General features: G+C 45.6%; 1 protein-coding gene across 1 annotated transcript in view; it reads left to right on the plus strand.

Annotated features, from left to right (window-relative positions):
* Positions 1 to 24,495, plus strand: part of LOC147677700 (uncharacterized) — a 213,983-nt gene that overhangs the window by 169,339 nt on the left and 20,149 nt on the right. Inside the window, exon 7 of the mRNA XM_086945344.1 lies at positions 2,092 to 2,181. Coding sequence (XP_086801470.1) covers positions 2,092 to 2,181 — 90 coding nt within the window. The remainder of the gene's footprint in view (positions 1 to 2,091; positions 2,182 to 24,495) is intronic.

The following is a 24,495-nucleotide window of genomic DNA, read 5'->3' on the forward strand; positions in this document are numbered from 1 at the left end:
GTGTCTTTTTATTAAATGTATGATTTTTTATAAAAAAATGTATTTGTCTGTTATCATATAGTGTTTACTTTATGTTTAACTATATGATTTTTAAACGTGTTTATTAAAATTCGGTCCTTTTTTATAATAATTTTTTTTGGGTCCTTCCTTTGCTGTCATTATTTGCCACTTGTTTTTCCAGTATATAATTGCCTAGGAATTACTATTTCACACATTAATCCCGATCTGTAGACAGTTTGGGTGAAGGCATTATTCTACAGCACTTAGGCTTCTCTACACAGAGACCCCAGAGCCGGTTGTCTGCGCAGTTGCCAGATATCTCCATTGGAGCTAGAGCATTAGAGCCAAAGTGATGGGGTAATCTTTTTGGCTATTGTGGGGCTGCCCTTCAATATAATCTCTCTCAAGAAGGTCTATCTGCCATTCATTGTTCACTGCACTGCACCACTTTACATTTGTACTGTCTGTTCACGATTTTTATTTTGTATCTAATTAACCCGAGCCAATTTTTATATTTCTGATAAGTGCTGTCCATACCCTGATGTGTACTTTTATTACTGACACTTGTTTGCCCCTGGCCTGAAGGCTTTGCCTAATGCTCTTCTTGACCTGGGCATTCATTCTTGAAATAAGCCTCTTTTGAGACCAGACGTACCTATACAAATCTTAGTATACTGCCTTGGCAATTATTATGAGAGCTGTCATGGATTTTCTAATCTATTGTACTTTTTATATACTACTTGTTGTTGTATCAGATATTTTTATGGATTTTTTAACAATTGATGTTATCCTAATCTGGCATGGATCCCTCGATTGCCTTTTCTATATTGTGATTGGATACTTTATTGTATTTGTATTTTGTCTGTGTCGTGTTGTTTTATGTACTTTTATGGTTCTCAAAGAATGAGTAAAGTATTTGGATGATGTTAAGAGTTATGGCACTGAATCATGTTTATTCAATAGGACACCTAAGGTACCCAAGTGGTTTGAGGATTTTGAAGTATATTATTCCTTCAATGTATGTAAATTCACATTGTGTTATATATATCGATAGATGTAATATTATATATTTTTTTATATAGATATGCTTAAGGGAGAAAGCTGTGTTGCACCCTGCTCTCCTCGCTCTGAAGAACACTAAGAGAGCATTGTTCTGTTCTAAAAATAGATAAGGGTCACTGTGTTCTGAGTGGGAGATGTTGGCTGGCTAGCTCCCTCCTGTTAGGTTTGATCTGAATAAAGGGTTTCACCTACCTTTCGGAAGTCCTCTTCGTCTCTTCAATATGCCTTCTCAATTCTGTATTATCAACTCTGGTTCTCTCGCCAGCATCCCACCTCCTTCATACTGTAGATAGCACGGGGGACTATTTGATAACATAGAGTTCTACTTAAAATGGTGACTGGTTGAACACCGTATTCAAGGCAGCTCATGGCATTTCACCACTAATTGAGATTGTATCAAGGCACAACTACTCTACGTTCAGCGGTCTGCCAATATCTACTGTTTTACTGTACCTAAACCATGATCTAGGCAAATTCTGATGCTGAGTAGAGTCTTATCTTTGCTACCTACTGGCTCGAAATGCCGAGCCATACTTAAGACTCCCACTCATTCTCATGGTGTTCTTAGAAGAATGATGTAAATAGGTTGAGTATATAATTCATATGTACATGTTCATAAATGAAGTTGAAATACTAGAGACTATTTCCTATAGTAATGTTAATAATTATATTGGCCCTATACACAATCCGATGATCAGATAACTTTGATGACTCTGGGCGTGGATGCAAAGGTAGCGACAGATTCGAATATACACGTGAAAGTTGAAGTTCATACTTATTAGAGTGAAGAAAGAAAGACCTGGATAACACCATGTGAAATAAGTATGATTTGGTCCTCTTAACGAGTTGTTGATGGTCCTCTTTAATCATTTGTTCCATTTACTTTCTTTGTGTAGCATTGGAGAGAAATTGGTGTTGGGTTACTGAATCATGTTGCCTATTGAGTCAGAAAACTTATTAGGAGAATCATAATGTTGGTTACTTACAAGTTTGAAGATGCAATTCCTAGTATTATTTTAATATTTTCAGACTACTGCCCCAGAGTATGCCGAAGGAAAGGAGAGCTTTCACTACGGAATATGTCATAAAATCCTATCTGTGAGCAGTGGAGATTGGGAGGTAAGTTAACTGGAAATGCGTTAATAAAAATAGTGGAAAAAGTATAAGCAAGCAATGATTTTAGTTCACCAGTATGTAAATTGACATGAGATAGCTGCCTACACCCATTGTGTCCTACATCTTGTACTATATTCACTATATGAATATATATATATTTCCCTTTACATTTTGCTTCATAAGATTTTTCAACTCTTAACACAGGTTCATACAGTATGGGAAACATTCATGACAAATCTTCCATCAATTTAAACATTTCACACAACCATGATCACTGTAAAATATTTTAAACTTTATGACCCAGTATACGATCAATGAGTGACCACTGAGTGAGCAGACAGATCCCTTCTAAGGGGTGGTGTGTTAGTTTTCAGATTTCCTGATCATTTTTTTTTTAAATGACACAAGTGGTTAATTTTAAAGCATGATTTTCACTGGTGCAATAGTCAGTGATGCCTTGCATTACTGTCACTCAAAAAGCATTAATGGCTCTGGCACAATTAGTGTTATTTAAGCCCTCTCATCAAAGGCATGCAGCATGTCACAAAGAAGGGTACTTACAACTGCTGCAGCAGTTCTATCCTAAAACTCTCCACTTACATCACTAATTCAGGAACATCGTATTCGTACTCGTTGGTGGGTCCCATAACACTGCGAGTCACACATACACACATGCACACCCACATTTCAGATTACCTCTGTCCCTGAATCAGTGATAAGTAGACAAGGCTGCAAGACATACGGGGTACCTTATTATTCTATACAGTGACTTTAAACATTATATACATTAGAGTTTCTAAAACTTTCTAAAGTCATAGAGAATAGCATCAAGGTACTCCGCCGTTTGGTCGGTGGACCAACTAGTAGGAAGCAGTTGATGGCGATTAAGTCAAGCTCAATCACATTATTCCCATAACTTTAACATTTAATCAACATTATTTAATTTTAATAATCACAGACTCGAGTTTATATTTTATATAATTTTATCTAAATCATTAAGAGAAATTCTATATTTTAAAGTTTTATTATACAAGTACATTCTAAGCATTTAGTAAAACATTTTCAGCACACAAAAAAAACCTCACTACCCCTTGGCCATAGAGCGATGATAGACCAGAAGAACATAGAACAGGTTCCCAAGCTGTCTGTCTTTTCTAACCTCCTCGATGTCTACCTCCCAACTTAGAATCTCCGCAACAAATCTCGTTTCTCTTCCCCATCAAAAGTTAAAGTCAAGAAAAATATTAAAGTCGCTTGCACCAAAGAAAAATCGTCCCAACCGACAGCATGTTGTGGTGCAATTGAAAAAGCCACACCAAGATCATTTTCACAAGACTTTTTATACCCTTTCACTAGCTAACTAATTTCAAAATTGAAACTTTTAGGGGCTTCACTCATTTCTCATTGGTCCTTTGGAGGGGTGGCGATGATCACCTCATGTCCTTGTTCAAACCAGTTCATAATTTTGTAGAGTCATATCGACATTTTCTCATGACTTAATGTTCACATTTGTACTTGCCTATCATTTCTTGTATCCATTCCAAACATTCAAGTTTCAGAACTTCTTCCTTTCTCAGACTTTTAAATGCAGGCAACTTTGGCACAACTCCCTTTCATAGGCCAGGCTTGCCTTGGCATCTCTTGCTCCGGACATAGGCCATACACTTGTGACTTGTCATTTCATTTGCGCATGTGTGGGGGCCATCTTTGGATTTCATTTCAACCATCGCGTTTAAACAGCCACTTTCAGACTAGGCCCCGCAGGCCATAATGGGAACTAATATGAAAACAAACGCAACAGAATTAGATATAGAAATTAAGCCCTTCTGTTTACCTCCCACCTTCTAATTTTTCCCCTGTTAGGTGTTACCTAGCAAAGCCACATATACATGTTTTTACTTGCCATTTGTATTCTTTTGCCACAATAACATTTCTACCACAAACACATGTGTTTTATTCTCATCATTATAGCTCTATATTAGTTAGACTCAATTTTATTAGAAAGTAAGGTTTTTGCAAGTAGGATTTAGTTTTTCCATGTATAGTGTCAAATATCAATGTATACTTTGTTGATTAGTTTACATGCTTCACACAATTAATTTTATTATAATTATGAGGAGATAACTTTATAGGGGGTACAAAAAAAACATTTGTTTTCTCCCCTACTCCATCACAACAATGACCCCAGAAAAAATAGATAATAATGACTATCGTACAGGGTTAGCAACGATGACAGTTCAGAATTATTATTAATAATGATTAGAAGGGAAGATAGTAACAATAAAGGTCAACAGGCAGAGGATGCGGTAGATTTACCTTTGGCACTATCAGCAATATTGATTATCATTCATTGTTATCAATAAAGATGCATCAGAGTTTATTTATTGCCCAAGGAATCTCTGATACCACAATTTCTTGTCCCTTCACAAAGGCCTATTTCCTCCATGTATTTTCCTTTATCCATCGACATTAACATGTACACCCTCCGCTCAACAAAAGCAACCCCATAATAGCATTCATATCCACCATTCTCTTCTACATCTTCAAATAAAAAGAGTGAAATGAAAAGAGAGGAGAGATTGAGTCGAGTGCCTATTGCTGACTCTGGACCAGTGGATATGAATGCTAACCTTGTCTTTCACATATGACTAAAGATATATGACCTTGGGCAAATCACATAAGACTAGCATCTAATTTAGCTACAGTAGCGATCTGAGAAAAACTACTTACCAAAAATAAGGTAGATGGACGGCCTAGACTGAAATTTGACAATAGAATGACTCAGGTCAAACCAAATCTGGAAGTGACGTTACAGTTTTTCATATACGAGCTAACGTTCAGTATAACTTGAAAGGAAATTTGTTAGACATTTATAATTGACTGCTTTTAAAGTGTATATGCTGCTGAGACATGGATGAGATCAACTAAGTTAACACCATGTGTATGCAGTGCACAGTGCTGTAAGATTGGCAGTAGAACACTGACAGACACTGTTCGGGTGCAACAGTGGACTTTGTTTACCTTCAGAAAGATCTGAAAATCAAACATGGATTAAATGGCCACATGTGGTTAATACATGCTGTTGTACCGGTTGTATGTCATGACAACGCGTGGTATTACCACGCGTGCCATTACAACGCGGGGATTACAACGAAAGCTGTTACATCGACTTTCGCTGGAGGGCGCTGGATAGTGGAATAGTTTAATTTTGTATTCCAACTCCAGCCCACGTTGACAGTAGGGAAGGTGTTGGATAGAAAATTCAACTATTCCTTATCCAACAGGGCCCTCCAGCGAAAGTCGTTGCAACGACTTTCGTTGTAATCCCTGCGTTGTAATGGCAGTGCGGGGTAATCCCTGCGTTGTCATGGCTGTTCCCCGTCGTACCTACCTGGATTAGAGTCTCCAGCAGTTCCTCTCCCTGATCAGTATGGGTCTACCTGGTCCCCGCCCTTCAACCCCATCTGGGCATCATCACATATTTGGGCATCAGTTTAACAATACTACTCCTTAATGACCTTAGCAAAATCCTTGGGTGGATGTCTTTTTAGTGATTGAAAGTCATAAGCCATTTGGGAGTATTGATGATGTAGTTGATGAACATTCTTGAAGTTCGTGGAGAGCGGTGCAGGATGAGGAGTATTGCGAACTCAGGCTACGGGAAAAAAACTGTCAACAGAGTTCTTCACTGCCTGCTCAGTCAGTGTGGGGAGAGGTTTTGGAAAGTGTTCTGCTAAGAATCCCGAAGAATAAAGATCTTGTGACAGATTGTTAATATTTGTTTACAGCTGGTATGGACCATTTGATGTCAGTTGCAGTTTAAGGCTGTGCGTCAAACAGAGTTGACGTTATGAAATCCCTTTGCCAGGCCAAAATAATATCTGCTTGACACTTGTATGATGAAGCCACTCTCTGTATGGAACTTATAGCCTGGTTAGAATTTGAGGGACAGGTTTCTCCATCAACAGCATCATGGATATCCTGTACGCTTTATTGGAAGTGCATTATATCCTCTTTCACCTATAAGAAGGCGAGCAGGATATCCTTCATGTTTGTGACAGACAAACCTGTTTACCAACTTTAAATTCTCTTCTGACGAGGATCATATATCTGCTCATCCTGCTCATAAAGGGCAAAGTGTTTCTTTTGTTGAGACAAGTTCATCTTTTTATCTCAAACATCAAAACTGCTGGATTCATGCCAGCAGTGCTATGTGATGTGCTTATGTAGTTCCTCAGCGACTTTAAGAGTTTCAGGGCCATATGTATCAAGCACTAATGCGTTTGCAAACGCTGAAATTCTCAGAATTTCAGCGTTTGCGAACGCATTAGTGCTAAGTGGTATGTATGAAATAAATCTGCGTGCAAAATAAGGAATCACAAAATTTGTGATTCCTTATTTTGCGATTGCATTTAAGGAATCACAAATTTTGCGATTCCTTAAATGCAATGTAAGAAGCATTAAAAAAATGCAAATTGGGGGGGCGTGGCCAAGATGGCGTCGGAATAGGACGCTTTTGAGAGCCTCTCCGACGCCGACTCTGCACAGCAACGAATAGCGGGGTCCAGGACGTTCCTTTCGGCGATCCGAGAGCAGCGAAGGACACTGGAAGCTTAGGGTGCCATCCGGTGCCGTTGGAGTGCTGCCCGGAGACCGGAGGCGGAGATTGCAGCGGGGACGAGCTGAGGCCTGCGACGCACCGGCCTCTAGTGCCCGAGGGGCCGGCCACACCTGACGCGGCAGCCGGCGTGCCGAGGGACGTTCAGCGCTCGCTGCCGGGACCCGCCCCCGAGACTTGCTGACCGGCCGGAGGTGGGTGAGCCTTGTGCGTGGGTCGGGGGCCCGAGTGGTCAAGGAGCCAGCGAGGCGCGTCTGGAGCCTCGGAAGGGGATCGGGAGACGGCACACCGGGCCCGGAGGGGGAGCCCAGCGCCGAAGAACCTTGAGGCTGCGTGCACACGTGGGGGGGCGGCCCCGGCTCATGGAGACCTGCTGGAGCGGGGCGGCTGAAGGAACGGCTGGCGTTGCTGCGGACCCGGCACGGGGTGCCAGCTGAGTCACGCACGCCCTGAGACAGGCTTGAGGCGGCCCTCTTTTGGTGCGGGCGGAACGGTCCCCGGAGTAGCGGTGGTCACGTGGCGTGCTTGGGCACATCTCTTTGGCGGACATTGGCCCTTGGGACTCCCTGCTGCCTGGCCTGTAGGGCCCCAGTACCGGACCATCGGCCCTTGGGGGCGGAGTTCTGAGCTCCCACGGTGGGTTTCTGGTTTGCAGAGTTCGTCGAGGGCAGCCTCAGCGCCATCTTCTATCTGGGGCCCCTCTATCTGACCGGGACCTGTCTAGCCTCGCTGCTGGTATTATAGTGCTGGGGGCCTCGTGTGGTGACACTACCTTTGCCTGGTGCCCATAGTGTCAGTCCCCGGTGCGGCGGCCCACCCTGCCCTGTGGGCCGCGCTTCATGACTGTTGCATTCCCGTGGTGGTACTAGTTGCTGGCGGAGGAGGGCTGTGCCCTTGCACGGATTGCCTGAGGGAGTGATCTTCACCACTTGCGGGCCCAGCCTACCGCCGCTGCAGGGACTTTGGGGCGCGGGAGGCCCACCACGCTGCGAGCTGGGGCGGACCCTCAGGATGACCACCACACTGCGCAAGGGGAGGCCGGGGAAGGATGGTGCCCCCAAGAACTCTCAGCAGCCGGCCTCACCGGGAGCTAGTGGCTCATCGAGGCAATCTGACGATGAGGCGCCTGCCACTAAAGCCTTCATGACAGAGCTCTTTTCCTCCATCAGGGAGGACATCTCGGAACTCAGATCACAGTTGGCATCGGACCTGCGGGAGGTGAGGAGAGATGTGGATGGGATCGGCGAACGTGTGGCGACACTGGAAGATCGCGACCTCAGCTTGGCAAATGATGTGCATCAGCTGCAGCAGGACATTATCCGTCTCACGGAACAAAATTTAGATTTGCAAACCCACACGGAGGATTTGGAGAACCGCTCCAGGCGGAATAACATTCGCATCAAGGCTGTGCCATGGCAAGGAGAAGCCGGGGACCTCCGTGAATATGTTCAGGCCCTATTCTTGCAAATCCTGAACGATGAGAGTGTGCAGGAAATACGGATGGACAGGGTGCACAGAGTGGGGCTGCCCAGACGGGGAGGGGGCCCTCCTCCTGATATCCTCGTCTGTGTGCACGATTTTCAACTGAAGGAACGTATTCTGCGCCAGGCTAGAACCATCTCCTCTCTGCAGTTTCGAGACCACCATCCACAGCTGTACCAGGACCTGGCTGCCTCGACCCTTCGGAAGCGGAGGGAGTTCCGTCCAGTGACCGCCTTCCTGAGGGAGAATAACATCTCTTACTCGTGGGGACATCCCTTCCGGATCATCTTCCGCTGGCAGAACCGGCTGGCGCAGATCAACACTTTGCAGGTGGCGGTTGATTTGCTGGGCCTAGAGGATGTGGCGCCATCTCAGGGGAGCCGTTCTTCACCGTCCAGGAGACGACGACGCTCTCCTTCCTGGCATAGAGTCGGCCCCTCTCCAGAGCGGAGACGGCCGGATCGTACGACTAGCGTGCAAGAAAGGGATGCTGCGGTTGCATCTGTGGCTTCCGCCACTTTGGCTGATTCTCAAACGAGCTCTGGAGCTGCATGACCCCTTCTCCCACTGATGGCGTCGGAGGGGCTCTGACCCCGAGGCCCGGGAGTACTATTGTACTTTGGAGAAGACACACCGGGCCGTGGTCCAGGGGGCTACCGACCTGGTGCCCTCTTCCCCAGATCGATCCGGAAGGAGTCCCTCGGATCGTGACCTACTGGACCTGATGACTGTTCGACTCAGGTTCTATGTCTTAAGTCTCTTGCTGTTGTCTTTTTTTGCAGGGGGGGGGAGCGGGGGGGGCTCTGGTTCTGGGGAGTTATGGGGGTTTTGGTTGAGAGGGGATGGTTGGTGCTGGGGTTGGGGTGGGGGGGGTGTGTGGTGGCGACCCTGGTAGGTTACTACTGGGTGTGGTTGATGCTTGTGATAGTCTTTGCCGCTTCCTATATCAGGAGCTGGGCTGGGACTTGTCCGATCTCTGTTTACCTTGTCAGGTCATGCTGGTTGATCCCTCGGGGGGAGGGGGGTGGGATTCCCCACGGGAGGGAGGTGTCCGGGATACTGAGCCCGAGTCCTTTGTCTATATGTCCTGGGATTGCTGATCTTCCTATGTCTTCTTGTCCACGGAGCTCTTGGAAGTCTGGAGGATGGGTCTGGCTGGCCCGAAGGAATGGCCTGGGTCATGAAGGGGGTTGTTTGGCTGTAGCTCTGCTTGGGGGTGTAATGGTCGGGTGTGGGGTGAGGTTCCGGTTCCGCGCCCTGATTGTCCCTCATGCAGGTATTGAGCGAATTCCTCTACTGTCCTTATGCCTGTTAGTATAGGTAGCTGGAACGTGAAGGGTCTTAACTCCCCGCAGAAACGCCAGAAACTCTGGAAGTACTTGCTGGACCACCATCTAGATATAGTTGCTCTACAGGAGACTCATCTGGCCAGGAAGGATGAACTGAGGCTTCGGCATAGACAGTTTCCTCTTCTCTACAGGGCCTCGGCATCCACTAAGCATAGGGGGGTGGCCCTTATGTTTAGGGCTTCTCTCCAGTTCCAGCCACTGGGAGTGAGCAGTGATAGGGAGGGCCGCTGGCTCATGGTGAAGGGCTTGTTGTATGATCGCCTGTGTACGTTTGTGGCTGTGTATGCTCCGAATACTGGTCAGAACGGGTTTTTGCAAGGGCTGATGGACAAAATGGGAGACTTTGTGGAAGGGCACTTGATACTATTGGGGGATTTCAACATGTTGTGGGATAGGGATTTGGATGGCTCGGGTGCACGCAGGGCAGACACTGGGGTCTTTTCAGGGGCTACACAGCAGCAAGTAAGCGACCTGGGTTTAGTGGATAGCTGGCGCTTCATGCACCCACACACGCGGGATTACACGTTCTTCTCTCATGTACATCATACATACTCCCGCATAGATTACATCTTCGTCCATCAGGCTCTCAGGGGGGACATCACTCTTGCTGGTATTTTCCCACTGTCGCTATCTGACCATAGTTTAGTGGTGCTTGGGCTACACTGGGCGGTGGGGGGGGACGGCTGGCGGAAGTGGTACTTCCCTGCGGCGTTGGTGCGGGATGATGTCTCTTGCACCGCGTTGCGACGGGCGCTTGCGGACTTCTTTACTCTCAACCCACCCTCCGATACGTCGGTATACACCACGTGGGATGCGTGCAAGGCCTCTATACGAGGTACGTGTCTCGCTCTTAACGCGAATCTTAATAAGCTCAGGCGAACTGAAAGGGAGGCCCTGGAGGCGGAGTTGGCTACATTGGAGCAGGCGCATAGGTCGAACCCCTCTAGGTTGACCCTTCGACCCCTCATGGCGGTGCGGGGGAAACTGAGGGCGCACTATAACAACCGGGCTGAATATACCCTCTTGCGTCTCAGACGGGTTTCTTACTCCCAGGGGAACAAGGTGGGGCGTCACCTAGCCCGGCAACTCCGGGATAAGCGTGAGAAGGATTACATTGGGGGCATACGTGACAACACGGGTGCTGTCCGGCATAGGGACGCGGACAAGGCGGCCGTTTTTGGCCGCTTCTACGCGAAACTTTACTCAGCGGATGCCTTGGACTCCGCAGCCCAGGAGGCGTACCTGGGGGGTCTTCCTACTCCACAGGTCTCCAAGGAATGGAACGACTTGCTCTCTTCCCCCATTTCCAGGGAGGAGGTATTGGGAGCCATCAAGGGCCTGAAGCTTCACAAGGCGCCCGGCCCCGACGGTTACACAGCCCAGTTCTATAAAACTTTTGCCTCGGACCTATGCGACTTCTTGGTCTCACTCTTTAACGCGATGGCATCCGAAGGGCGAACCTCGGAGTCTATGGCGGAGGCCCTGATCACCATTCTCCCCAAAACGGGGAAGGACCTCTCCGAATGTGCCTCCTATCGCCCGATAGCGCTCCTTAATCTAGATGCTAAGTTGTATTCGTCTATCCTTGCCGGTCGACTGAAGGATTTGATGCCGGCCCTGATCCACCCGGACCAGTCTGGGTTTATCAAGGGTCGTCAGACCCATGACAATCTACGCCGCGTGATTCATCTGATTGAAAAGGCGGAGCGTTTTCACATTCCCGCTGTGCTGATAGGACTCGACGCGGAAAAAGCGTTTGACCGCGTGGACTGGGGCTTTCTACACCGTACATTGGAGGCCTTCGGATTTACACCTCTCTTTATTAGAATGCTTGAAGCCAATTACCATAGCCCTACCTCGCGGGTGCTGGTCAATGGCTGTAGATCTGGGCCGTTCTCGCATTCCCGCGGCACGCGCCAGGGGTGCCCGCTATCGCCGCTTCTTTTCGCCCTCAGCATAGAGCCGCTGGCCTTGGCGATCCGGGAGAATGAACGGATCTTGGGACTTCCCTTTACGGGGGAACAGCACAAGATTTCGCTCTTCGCGGACGATGTGTTGCTCTCTATCCAAGACCCGGTGCTATCGCTCCCACACGTCCACACGGAACTCTCGGTCTTCGAAGCTGTGGCTGGTTTCAGAGTGAACCTCAACAAATCGTGCATTCTGAACCTGACCCTTCCGCCTCCGGAGGTTCAACGGGTTAGCTTGCTTACCCCGCTCCCGTGGGCGACCTCCTCCCTGTTGTATCTGGGGGTGCGACTGACCTCTACCTTGGGCGCGCTGTTCCAGGCGAACTTCCCACCAATGCTGGCTGTGATCCGGGCGGAGCTGGAGAGGTGGAAACCCAAATTTATCTCGTGGCTGGGTAGGGTTCATGCCCTTAAGATGGTCCTTCTTCCCAAACTCTTATATCTCTATCAGGCACTGCCCATCCCGATAGGGGTGGATTACTTCCGTCGACTCAAAACTCTCATGCTGAAATTCGTTTGGCAGGGTGGTCGGGCACGGCTTTCCTATGCGGTACTTCGACGTCCACGGGCGGAGGGAGGGGTGGGATTTCCAGATATGCACCTCTATTATAAGGCAGCCCAATTGAGAGTCCTGGTGGAGTGGTCCCAGCAGCTATCCGAAAAGCATTGGCTCCACATGGAACGAAGTGTAGTGGGTCGGTCCATTTGGGACCTGGCCTGGAAGCCCAAGGCGGACCGACCCAGGAATGCGTACATTTGCACCCCCACTAGCACGGTGCTGAAAGTTTGGGACGCTATTAGTGGCGATGACCGTTGGACAACGTTCCCGTCCCCATTTACTCCTATCCACTTCAATCCAGCCTTTCCACCAGCTCTGACGGATGGACCCTTTGGGCCTTGGAGAGAGGGTGGATGCAGGTCTCTCACCCACCTATTCCATGGCGTGACACCTCTTACGTTCCATAACTGTATGAGGGATTACGGTGTCTTACCTACTGAACGCTTTCGTCATCTTCAACTTCTTCACTGGGCGACATCGCCTGGGGTGGTGGATGCGGCCACGAGACCGTTGACGAAGTTTGAAAACTTTATCCTCCACACTTCCACCATGAAGGGGGCGGTCTCTTTTTTGTACAAGATGCTCCTTGATACCACGGTGTCCCCCCGACCTCGGTATATGGAACATTGGGAGACTACGCTGGGGCGGGACATAACTGACATTGAGTGGAGGACTCTATGGAGGGATGTGACAACACATAACCATTCCACTGATCTTAGGGAGGCGCACATGAAGCTCATCTTCGATTGGTATCTATATCCATCTAAACTACATAGGATTTTCCCAGCTTCCTCTGATAGATGTTGGCGGGGTTGTGGGGAGCTGGGGGACTTTCGCCACATTTGGTGGGATTGCCCATCTATCCGACCGTTCTGGTCTGAGATTCTCTCGCACATCAGGGAAGTGGTGGGCTATCCGGTCCCGGACTCATTGGACTTTGTCCTGCTGGGGCTGAGAGATCCATTGCTCCAATATCAGACGAGGGCAGATAAACGCATTCTATGGCTGTGCCTTGGTGCGGCTAAACTGACCCTGGCGGCTGCCTGGAAGAGTCCGACGACTCCGGCTATCTCCTTATGGCATGCTCGTCTGTGGCGCCTCTTAAGTATGGAGAGGCTTTCAGATATCTTTCGGGGGAACTTTAAAAACTTCATGTTCACCTGGGGGCCTTTGGTCCGTTTTCTGTCCCGTGGATTGCCATCAGCAGTGTGTCCCTCGGCGCTCCGTGCGCTCCACCTCTTCCAATTTTAGCCACCTGATTATGTTGTGATGATTTGAATGAATGTTGGTCGCCACCACTAGGGCTGAGGGTGGGGGGTGGGGGGGGTGGGTTGTTACGTTGAGAATGTTTATCTCTTTGTTGCGACAGATTTTGCATACATGGACATACGATTTGGCCTATCTCTGGTCTGTGACCGAGCTTGAGTCGCTCCTCCTCTTTGAGATTTGGGATTCACTGCGGCGCAGTGAGCGTGCCTCGCCACCGCTGGAGGTTACAACATAAGACTTTGGCGTTGTTTAAGTCGTCGTTCGAGGTTCTTGAGAACATGTTCTAAAGGCACCCCCTGTGTGGGGATACATGGCGGGATGTCGCCTGTTCCTTCTTCTCTCTCTTGCTCACTCTTCCTCTGTTTTTCCTCTCTTTTCTTCTTCTATGATATAACTTGCAAAATAAAAATTTTACAAAAAAAAAAATGCAAATTGGCCTTAAGGAATCGCAAATTACCACCAACTTCAAGTTTGTGGTAATTTGCGAATTCCTTGAAAAATGCACTTTTTTGCATTTTTCTAAGTGCAATGTAAAGCACATACATGCCCTTTGGGCATGTATGTGCGCCACATGTGCGCCACATGTGCACCCATGCTAATTTCAGAGGTGCAACAGTGTGTCCTTTGGACACCCCTGCACCCTTGAAATTATTCTCAATTTGCGATTCTCAAATTGCGAATCGCGAATTAAGAATAACTTCCCATTCATTCCTATGGGCCTCCTGGCCCATAGAAATGAATGGGAAAGTATTCCTTAATTGCGACTCACAATTTGCTAATCGCAATTTAGAAATGCTAAGAAATAGCTAAAAAATTGCGATTTTGTACATACATCCCTATTTGCGATTCTCAAATAGTGATTTCTAAAAAATCGCTATTTGAGAATCGCAAATCAGGTTGTTGATACATATGGCCCTTAGTGAGATTGGCTTGTTGTTGAGCAGTGCTATCTGGAAGGCCTTTGAGTGCCAATTAACCATTTTACTGTGCCTGGCAGCAGGTTAGTGATTTTCCAATAAAAGAAATCCAAATATTCCGAAAGCTCCCTGAATTACATCCCATTGACAGGGGGGACATTGTTAAATTTGTCAAATTCAAGTATTCCAAAGATTTTGCTCAGAGCTCTAATGACAACATTGGAAGAGATGCTAGGCACTGTGATAACTTCAAGAAATCTGGACTACTCATCCTTGATTTTTCATTTGTTAAACAACCAGAGGTAAAATTCAACATCCCTCCTTATAACTTTTTGTAGCGTAGATAGGGAGAACTAGGCGTACCTATAAATTATAGGCTTAATGACTATAGAGAATATCGTTGACTTTCGTGTCCAAATGTGGGTACCAAACATTTTGCATTGGTTCCAGTTTCTTACTCACAATGTATCTGTATCCTTCATGAGTTAGATCAAGGGTATGCATTCACAAAAAATGATTACTCAATGCATTTATTCAATTTCGTCTAGGACAATAGGACTAATTTAGAGATTAGTGGACAGAATACTCTTCCAAAATGTGACAGACTACCCTGTCTGCCTTCTGTATTTAGAGTTGAGCAGACTGTCATGTTTCTGCCAGCCCTGCCCTCCCCCCAACTCAACCCATGCTCAGCTGCAGGAAAACTTACACCAATGGCCCAACAGACCACAGACCAACAGACCACCACCAATCAGAAGCCCCAACCCAAACTCAACAGATCCCCCCCCCCCCACCACCGAGCAGGACAGGCAGTCAGTCAGCACATCTCTTATTACAAGTTGTTAATCTGTGTGTTCTCATACTTTAAACCCATTACAAGGCTTACACAGTTTTTAATTCTCTATTGGAAATGTCTTTAGTGAGTTATAATTATTGAGCTATTTAATTCTAGAGATTTCAGCACCATCATTTGTATCTTACTCTGCACCTTTCTCTTTTCCTTGCATACAATTAGACGTGGTCTTTATTCTCTTCTATATGTCCCCCTTTAAATGGAATGATGCAGAACCTGCAGGTTTCCCAGGTCCAGGGGCGAGTAGCTTATCCTGTGTGCTCTTTGTTTTCTATGAGTTGTACTCCTGGAAGATGAGAATGTCTCATTATGGAGAAGTGGAGAAGTGTGGCTCAATGATTACAGCGGCAGAGGTCTAGGGACCAGGGTTCAATTCCCTGCCTCGGCGGGTCTTGGGCTCAAAATTCCACGGACCTGATAATTCTCGCCTCGGTGCCTATTCCAATCATGGAGTCCCACTCTGCAACTCTGGGCAATAGCTTGCTTAATCTCCACAAGGGCCCCCACAACGCCAAGGATGCCTGGCCTCCACCTTGGGGGTGCCCAGGAGTGGATGCCTCACAGGGAAAGCCAGGATGGGTTCCACAGCGGTATTCGTACAAGCGCCTTGAGACCCTTGCGGGTGAGTAGTGCGCTATACAAGTATCAATTTACATTTTTACATTTACATATTATGTAACAGTGCTGTTCGCACTTTTGAGTGGTACTGCAAGGCAGTGTCCTCGGGTTGTTTTGCCAATTTCCACGTGAGTGTGGCACCGTAACTGGAGAGAGGATGTGGTGCCTGAGCATCAGCTAGTCTGTGTACTCCTCATTGAGGCACTCCAAGTGGTCATTGGAGTTGTGCTGATTGGTGAACATAGAATTCAGAGAGAACTGGATTGGCAAAGGAGCTTAAAGGCATGTTCCACTGTAGAGGAAAGAGTTGTAACCCAGTCTGCACCACTAACAATCAACAGTAGTACGCATTCTAGAATCTTGCCTTATTGGATGACGTCTTTTTGGGTTTTGAGATGTATTGTGACGTCAATCACCGGATGGCCCTTTTTAATTCTTACCAATGAGGAAGCCACCCTACAGTCTAATTTTTGGCCAAGGGGTGACAGGAGCTAATTAATGTCCCCCCCAACTGAAATTTGTTTTCATGTATTTAATTCACTGTGGTCAATAATACCCATAGTGTGAAATCAATAGAATGGCTGTAAATGGATCTGCCTATCATGAGATGAGCATGGCACCCACTCATAGGGCAGATTGTCATTATAAAGGGGGCCCCAGGAGGTTTTCTTGAACTTGTACTGACATCCGTGTCACACCTGTAGGTCCCCCAAATCCTTGTCTTTTTAGTCACAGGCCATTCAACCCTGTACTTTATGTATTGCTGTGACCTTCATTTCTACATCTGGGCGCCAATGATTTTGGCAAATAGTACGTAAAGCTATAGATACTTACTGCAGTGGTTGAGCAGATGATCTTCTGGTTTAATAGAAAAAGGCGATAAAATGTAGGTGAAATTTTTCGTTTGCTCAGAAAGTTGTTCACATTGTCTTAATACATCTACGACTATAAACGTAGTGGTACTCCTATGGCGTTGCTACTTCACGACATTGTGTAGCGGCAGTATATAATCATCACAAGCCCGGATGGAGACCTTTTCAAGGCCTCCCTAACCCCCTGTATTTTTTGTGGTTCTGCATCATTGATGTTTAGTTTATGTATTTACATATGGGCTCGTACAACATGCAGTATCTCGGACTGTTGTTCAAAATCACCTTGCGGTTTTCAGAAATGCACCTGGAGTCCTAACAATAGATCAAGTACAGCCTCCTGTCTGCATTCAGTGTCCTGCCACAGGCTCCTGCAGATACTTTATTTTAATAAACTTTTTATATGCGCTTCCTAAGAGTGCATATATCTCCAGTACCTCCCTCCTCCCGCCGTCTCTGCTCTTGCCTCCCGCCCTCCTTCCGCTCTCCATTGTGCTGCTGCTTCCTGCCTCTTCCCCCACACATCCCTCTTATTTCTTGCCCTCTGCATTCCACCTACCCTCCGTTGTGTTGCTTCTTCCTCCGGCCTCCTCTCCACGTGTTGCTTGGCCCCTGTCCAGTGGCGGCTCCTCTGCTAAGGTGGAGGAGCATCGCCCCACTGCTTTAAAGCTGTGCAACGGAAAAAAATAAAATGATAATAATGGAAGTTACTATCATTTTATTTTTAGTATTCAGTTGCCGTCAGGTTAGGGTGGGGTGGGGCTAGGCTCCAGTGACTTCGGGGAGGAGGAGTGCCTGGTGCTGCACCTAAAGTGCACATGACTGTTTGGCCAGCTGGCATTACAGCCTGGGTGGAGAACATGGCCAGGCTTCCACTCGGTCTCTCTGAGCACCGAATTATGGCTGCCATCAGCAGCGTCGTGATTGGTCAGGGGAGTCTGGAAGCCTGGGTGCTTCCTGTTCCTGCGAGGAGAGGCAGCGGTGGTGACGACGACCTGGAGGTAAATTTTCTTTTTTATTTATTTCCTAACCCCCCCCCCCCACCACCGTTCCCTACCAGCCGCCAATGCCCCCACCCTCATCTGCAAGTCAGTTGTGTTGCTACCCCTACACGGTTCCATCTGCCCCTCCAAACCTTCTTCCTTCCTGTCGCAAAAACATTGAACAAAGCCAAATATCTTGCGCAGATGTGAGTGCTATTTGGTTGTGTTTAATATTTTTAATACATATTTGCACAACAGTACGGGCTGCTGTGTAACATGGCTTAGAGAAACAAGCATTTACAATGCAATGGTCTCGGCAATATTATAGGTAGAGCTATTGGTATTGCTCATTATTTTTTTTATCTTTTTTGTATCCCTAAATAAATGGCATTGTAATTTCTATTGGCATTAGCTTTTTTGCATATGTGGTACCTACTGCATTAGCAGAGAGAGAGTGAGGTAGTGAGATAGAGAGAGAGAGTGTGAGGTATTGACATAGATAGAGAGTGAGGTAGTGAGAGAGTGAAGTAGTGAAAGAGTGAGGTAGTGAAAGAGTGAGGTAGTGAAAGAGGGAGGTAGTGAAAGAGGGAGGTAGTGAAAGAGGGAGGTAGTGAGGGAGAGGGAGGTAGTGAGGGAGAGGGAGGTAGTGAGGGAGAGGGAGGTAGTGAGGTAGTGAGATATAAGCATAGAGTGATGTTGTGATGTAGTGAGATGGAGAAAGAGGTAGTGAAAGAGAGTGAAAGTGAGTTAGTGAGATAGAAAGAGTGAGGTAGTGAGCTAGAGTGATTGAAGTAGTGAGTTAGAGATAGAGAGAGCGAAGTTGTGAGCTAGAGAGTGAGGTAGTGAGAGAGTGAGGTAGTGAGGGAGAGGGATGTTCTGAGGTAGTGAGATAGAAACAGTTTGTGAGGTAGTGAGATAGAGCGAGAGTGAGATAGTGAGATAGAGAGAGAGTGAGGTAGTGAGTTAGAGAGAGAGTGAGGTAGTGAGTTAGAGAGAGAGTGAAGTTGTGAGGTAGTGAGATAGAGAGTGAGTTAGTGAGAGAGTGATGTAGTGAATTTTTGAGGGAGTGAGTCGTGATATAGTGAGGTAGTGATAGTGAGATAGAAATAAATAGAGTGAGCTAGTGAGATAGAAAGAGAGTAAAGTTGTGAGGTAGTGTGTTTGAGAGTGATGTGGAATGCATGCTAACAATAAGCAACAAACAAACATGCTACAAATACCTCCCACCCCAAGACCGGCACTTACCTCTCATGTCGCTGATCAGCACACATAAGCTGTCAGGCGAAATAAGACCAATCTATCCCAGGCTCATTAGTGCTCGTTCCACTGCACATCATGGACCGGGAATAAAAGGCAACAGTTTCCTGATACACCGCCAAACTCTCCAGGCACAAGAGAAAAGAGAGCAGCGACCTCATCAGCGGGAGGGGGCGGGAAAAAGACAAGGACAGCGGGAGGGGAGCACCCCTGGGAGTTGGAGGGCCCACTTTGGCCTGTCTCTATCGAGAGAGCCTGATGTCACTTGGGAGCAGGCCTTGGGTTAAATATCGCAAAAACATTTTTACCAAATGAAATAACAGTTTTCATTTAATACAATAAATAACACACAATATAATGAAAAGGTAGATACAAATATTTCAAAAGAAATAACGTACCTGTAATAACGTACCTGTATGTCGCAAAAGCCTCGGATCGGAACCACTCCGTGCTTACCGGTGCACATCGCTGCAGGAAGACGCCAAGGGCCATTTTAAACTTAGAAAAAAGAAAAGAAACATAAGATTAGCCTAAAAAACAAAAACTGGTTTACCTGTCAAGGAAAACAACAATAACATACATCGACCATGTTATACCTAAACATAAGAGAAAAAACATTACATTAGCTACAATAAAAAGATGCCTTACTTGGCTCCTAAACAAAAAAAAACATACATACCTGTCTGAAAAGTACAGTAGTGCACGCGGCTGCAGGGAGTCTCGACGGACCATGTTGGACCTAGAAAAAAGATAAGAAACATAAGATGAGCTTAAAAAAAAAAAACATGGCTTACCTGTAAATGAAAACGGTAGATGTAACAATAAATAATTAATACATTACATCAACAGACAAAAGTTGCTCGCTTACCTGTAGAACTTTCCAGACGAGATCGGGAAATGACGTTAACGTGAATAAACGTGCCCCACCCATGCCGTATTAAAATCAAGTACTCCCCCTATTCAATTATTAATAGCACTTTCGTCAAACAAATAAAAAATGTAAATATCGCAAACATTTTTTTTACAAATTAAATGACAGCTATTAGGCAATACAATAAATGACACAATTTCATAAAAAAGGGAGTTAAAAATATTTTTAAAGAAATAACGTACTTTTATGTCGCAGGGGCCTCGGATCGGAACCGCTCCATGCACAGCTGTGCCAATGCTGCAGGGCGACGCCACCGGCCATGTTGGACCTAGAAAAAAGAAAAGAAAAATAACATTAGCCTAAAAAAACAAACCTGGCTTACCTGTAAAAGAAAACAACAACAACATACATTGACCATGTTAGACCTAAACATAAGAGAAAAAACATAACATTAGCGACAATACAAAGATGCCTTACTTGTATCCTAAAATAAACAAAAACATACATACCTGTCTGCAGGGAAACGCCACGGACCATGTGGAACCTACAAAAGACAGAAAAAACATAAGATTATTCCAATAGAAAATATAGCTGACCTCAAACTGCAAAAGAGCCTCGGATCGGAACAACTCCGTGCACAGCGGGGCACATCCCTGCAGGGTGACGTCACGGGCCATGTAGGACCTAGAAAAAAGATAAAAAACATAAAATTAACCTGGGTTACCTGTAAAGGAAAACAGTACATCTAACTAAAAAAATGTTAAACATGACATCAGACAAAAGTTGCTCTCTTACCTGTAGAACTTTCGAGAAGATATCAGGAAATGACGTTAACGCAACGTGCCCCGCCCATGCCGTAGTAAAATCAAGTACTCCCCGTATTCATTTATTAATCGCACTTTCGGCAAAACAAATAAAGTAGAAATATCGCTAAAACATTTTTAACAAATGAAATAACAGTTATCATTTAATACAATAAATAACACACAATATAATGAAATGGTAGATACAAATATTTCTAAAGAAATAACGTACCTGTAATAACGTACCTGTATGTCGCAGGAGCCTCGGATCGGTACCACTCCGTGCTTACCGGTGCACATCGCTGCAGGAAGACGCCACGGGCCATGTTGAACATAGAAAAACGAAAAGAAACATAAGATTAGCCTACAAAAAAAAAACTGGTTTACCGGTAAAGGAAAACAACAATAACATACATCGACCATGTTATACGTAAACAGAAGAGAAAAAACATAACATTAGCTACAATAAAAAGATGCCTTACTTGGATCCTAAACAAAAAAAATCATACATACCTGTCTGAAAAACTGCGTGCACAGTTGTGCACGCGGCTGCAGGGAGTCTCGACGGACCATGTTGGACCTAGAAAAAAGATAAGAAACATAAGATGAGCCTAAAAAAAAAAAAAATGGCTTACCTGTAAATGAAAACCATAGATGTAACAATAAATAATTAATACATTACATCAACAGACAAAACTTGCTCGCTTACCTGTAGAACTTTCCAGACGAGATCGGGAAATGAGTGTAACGTGAATAAACGTGCCCCGCCCATGCCGTATTAAAATCAAGTACTCCCCCTATTCAATTATTAATCGCACTTTCGTCAAACAAAGCAAGTAGAAATATCGAAAAAAAATTTGTAAGAAATGAAATAACACTTATGTGGCAATACAATAAATAACACACAATATAATGGAAAGGTAAATAAAAATGTTTTTCAAGAAATAACGTACGATAACAAAGAAAGTACCTCCTACAATATAAAAAAGTAGTCTATAGACATACAAAAAACAGGAAAGTCATATAAACAGAAAAAACATACCATTATTACAATACAAAATAGAGCTCACCTCAAATTGCAACAAAGCCTCGGATAGGAACAGCTCCGTGCACAGCGGTGCACATCGCTGCAGGAAGACGCCACGGGTCATGTTGGACCTAGAAAAAGAAAACAAACATAAGATTAGCCAAAATAAACAAAATGGCTTACTTGTACACGAAAACAACAGCAACTTACATACCCGTCTGGACAGCTTTGTCCACAGTGGTGCAATCGGCTGCAGGGAAACGCCACGGGCCTTGTTGGACCTACAAAAAGATAAGAAACATAATATTATTAAAATTGAAAAGATAGCTCACCTCAATCTGCAAAAGAGCCGCGGGTCGGAACCACTCCGTGCACAGCGGTGCACATCGCTGCAGGAAGAAGCCACGGGCCATGTTGGACCTACAAAAAAGATAAGAAACATAAGATTAGCCAAAATAAACAAAATGGCTTACTTGTACACTAAAACAACAGCAACATACATACCAGTCTGAACAGCTTCGTCCACAGTGGTGCAATCGGCTGCAGGGAAACGCCACGGGCCTTGTTGGACCTACAAAAAAGATAAGAAACATAATATTATTAAAATTGAAAAGATAGCTCACCTGAATCTGCAAAAGAGCCGCGGGTCGGAACCACTCCGTGCACAGCGGTGCACATCGCTGCAGGAAGAAGCCACGGGCCATGTTGGACCTACAAAAAAGATAAGAAACATAAGATTAGCCAAAATAAACAAAATGGCTTACTTGTACACTAAAACAACAGCAACATACATACCAGTCTGAACAGCTTCGTCCACAGTGGTGCAATCGGCTGCAGGGAAACGCCACGGGCCTTGTTGGACCTACAAAAAAGATAAGAAACATAATATTATTAAAATTGAAAAGATAGCTCACCTCAATCTGCAAAAGAGCCGCGGGTCGGAACCACTCCGTGCACAGCGGTGCACATCGCTGCAGGAAGAAGCCACGGGCCATGTTGGACCTACAAAAAAGAAAACAAACATAAGATTAGCCAAAATAAACAAAATGGCTTACTTTTACACTAAAACAACAGCAACATACATACCCGTCTGAACAGCTTCGTCCACAGTGGTGCAATCGGCTGCAGGGAAACGCCACGGGCCTTGTTGGACCTACAAAAAAGATAAGAAACATAATATTATTAAAATTGAAAAGATAGCTCACCTGAATCTGCAAAAGAGCCGCGGGTCGGAACCACTCCGTGCACAGCGGTGCACATCGCTGCAGGAAGAAGCCACGGGCCATGTTGGACCTACAAAAAAGATAAGAAACATAAGATTAGCCAAAATAAACAAAATGGCTTACTTGTACACTAAAACAACAGCAACATACATACCAGTCTGAACAGCTTCGTCCACAGTGGTGCAATCGGCTGCAGGGAAACGCCACGGGCCTTGTTGGACCTACAAAAAAGATAAGAAACATAATATTATTAAAATTGAAAAGATAGCTCACCTCAATCTGCAAAAGAGCCGCGGGTCGGAACCACTCCGTGCACAGCGGTGCACATCGCTGCAGGAAGAAGCCACGGGCCATGTTGGACCTACAAAAAAGAAAACAAACATAAGATTAGCCAAAATAAACAAAATGGCTTACTTTTACACTAAAACAACAGCAACATACATACCCGTCTGAACAGCTTCGTCCACAGTGGTGCAATCGGCTGCAGGGAAACGCCACGGGCCTTGTTGGACCTACAAAAAGATAAGAAACATAATATTATTAAAATTGAAAAGATAGCTCACCTGAATCTGCAAAAGAGCCGCGGGTCGGAACCACTCCGTGCACAGCGGTGCACATCGCTGCAGGAAGACGCCACGGGACATGTTGGACCTACAAAAAAGATAAGAAACATAAGATTAGCCAAAATAAACAAAATGGCTTACATTTAGACGAAAACAACAGCAACATACATACCCGTCTGAACAGCTTCGTCCACAGTGGTGCAATCGGCTGCAGGGAAACGCCACGGGCCTTGTTGGACCTACAAAAAAGATAAGAAACATAATATTATTAAAATAGAAAAGATAGCTCACCTGAATCTGCAAACGAGCCGCGGGTCGGAACCACTCCGTGCACAGCGGTGCACATCGCTGCAGGAAGACGCCACGGGACATGTTGGACCTACAAAAAAGATAAGAAACATAAGATTAGCCAAAATAAACAAAATGGCTTACTTGTACACTAAAACAACAGCAACATACATACCCGTCTGAACAGCTTCGTCCACAGTGGTGCAATCGGCTGCAGGGAAACGCCACGGGCCTTGTTGGACCTACAAAAAAGATAAGAAACATAATATTATTAAAATTGAAAAGATAGCTCACCTCAATCTGCAAAAGAGCCGCGGGTCGGAACCACTCCGTGCACAGCGGTGCACATCGCTGCAGGAAGAAGCCACGGGCCATGTTGGACCTACAAAAAAGAAAACAAACATAAGATTAGCCAAAATAAACAAAATGGCTTACTTTTACACTAAAACAACAGCAACATACATACCCGTCTGAACAGCTTCGTCCACAGTGGTGCAATCGGCTGCAGGGAAACGCCACGGGCCTTGTTGGACCTACAAAAAGATAAGAAACATAATATTATTAAAATTGAAAAGATAGCTCACCTGAATCTGCAAAAGAGCCGCGGGTCGGAACCACTCCGTGCACAGCGGTGCACATCGCTGCAGGAAGACGCCACGGGACATGTTGGACCTACAAAAAAGATAAGAAACATAAGATTAGCCAAAATAAACAAAATGGCTTACATTTAGACGAAAACAACAGCAACATACATACCCGTCTGAACAGCTTCGTCCACAGTGGTGCAATCGGCTGCAG

Source organism: Lissotriton vulgaris, chromosome 12, assembly GCF_964263255.1.
Source record: "Lissotriton vulgaris chromosome 12, aLisVul1.2, whole genome shotgun sequence".
Taxonomy (NCBI): Eukaryota; Metazoa; Chordata; class Amphibia; order Caudata; family Salamandridae; genus Lissotriton; species Lissotriton vulgaris.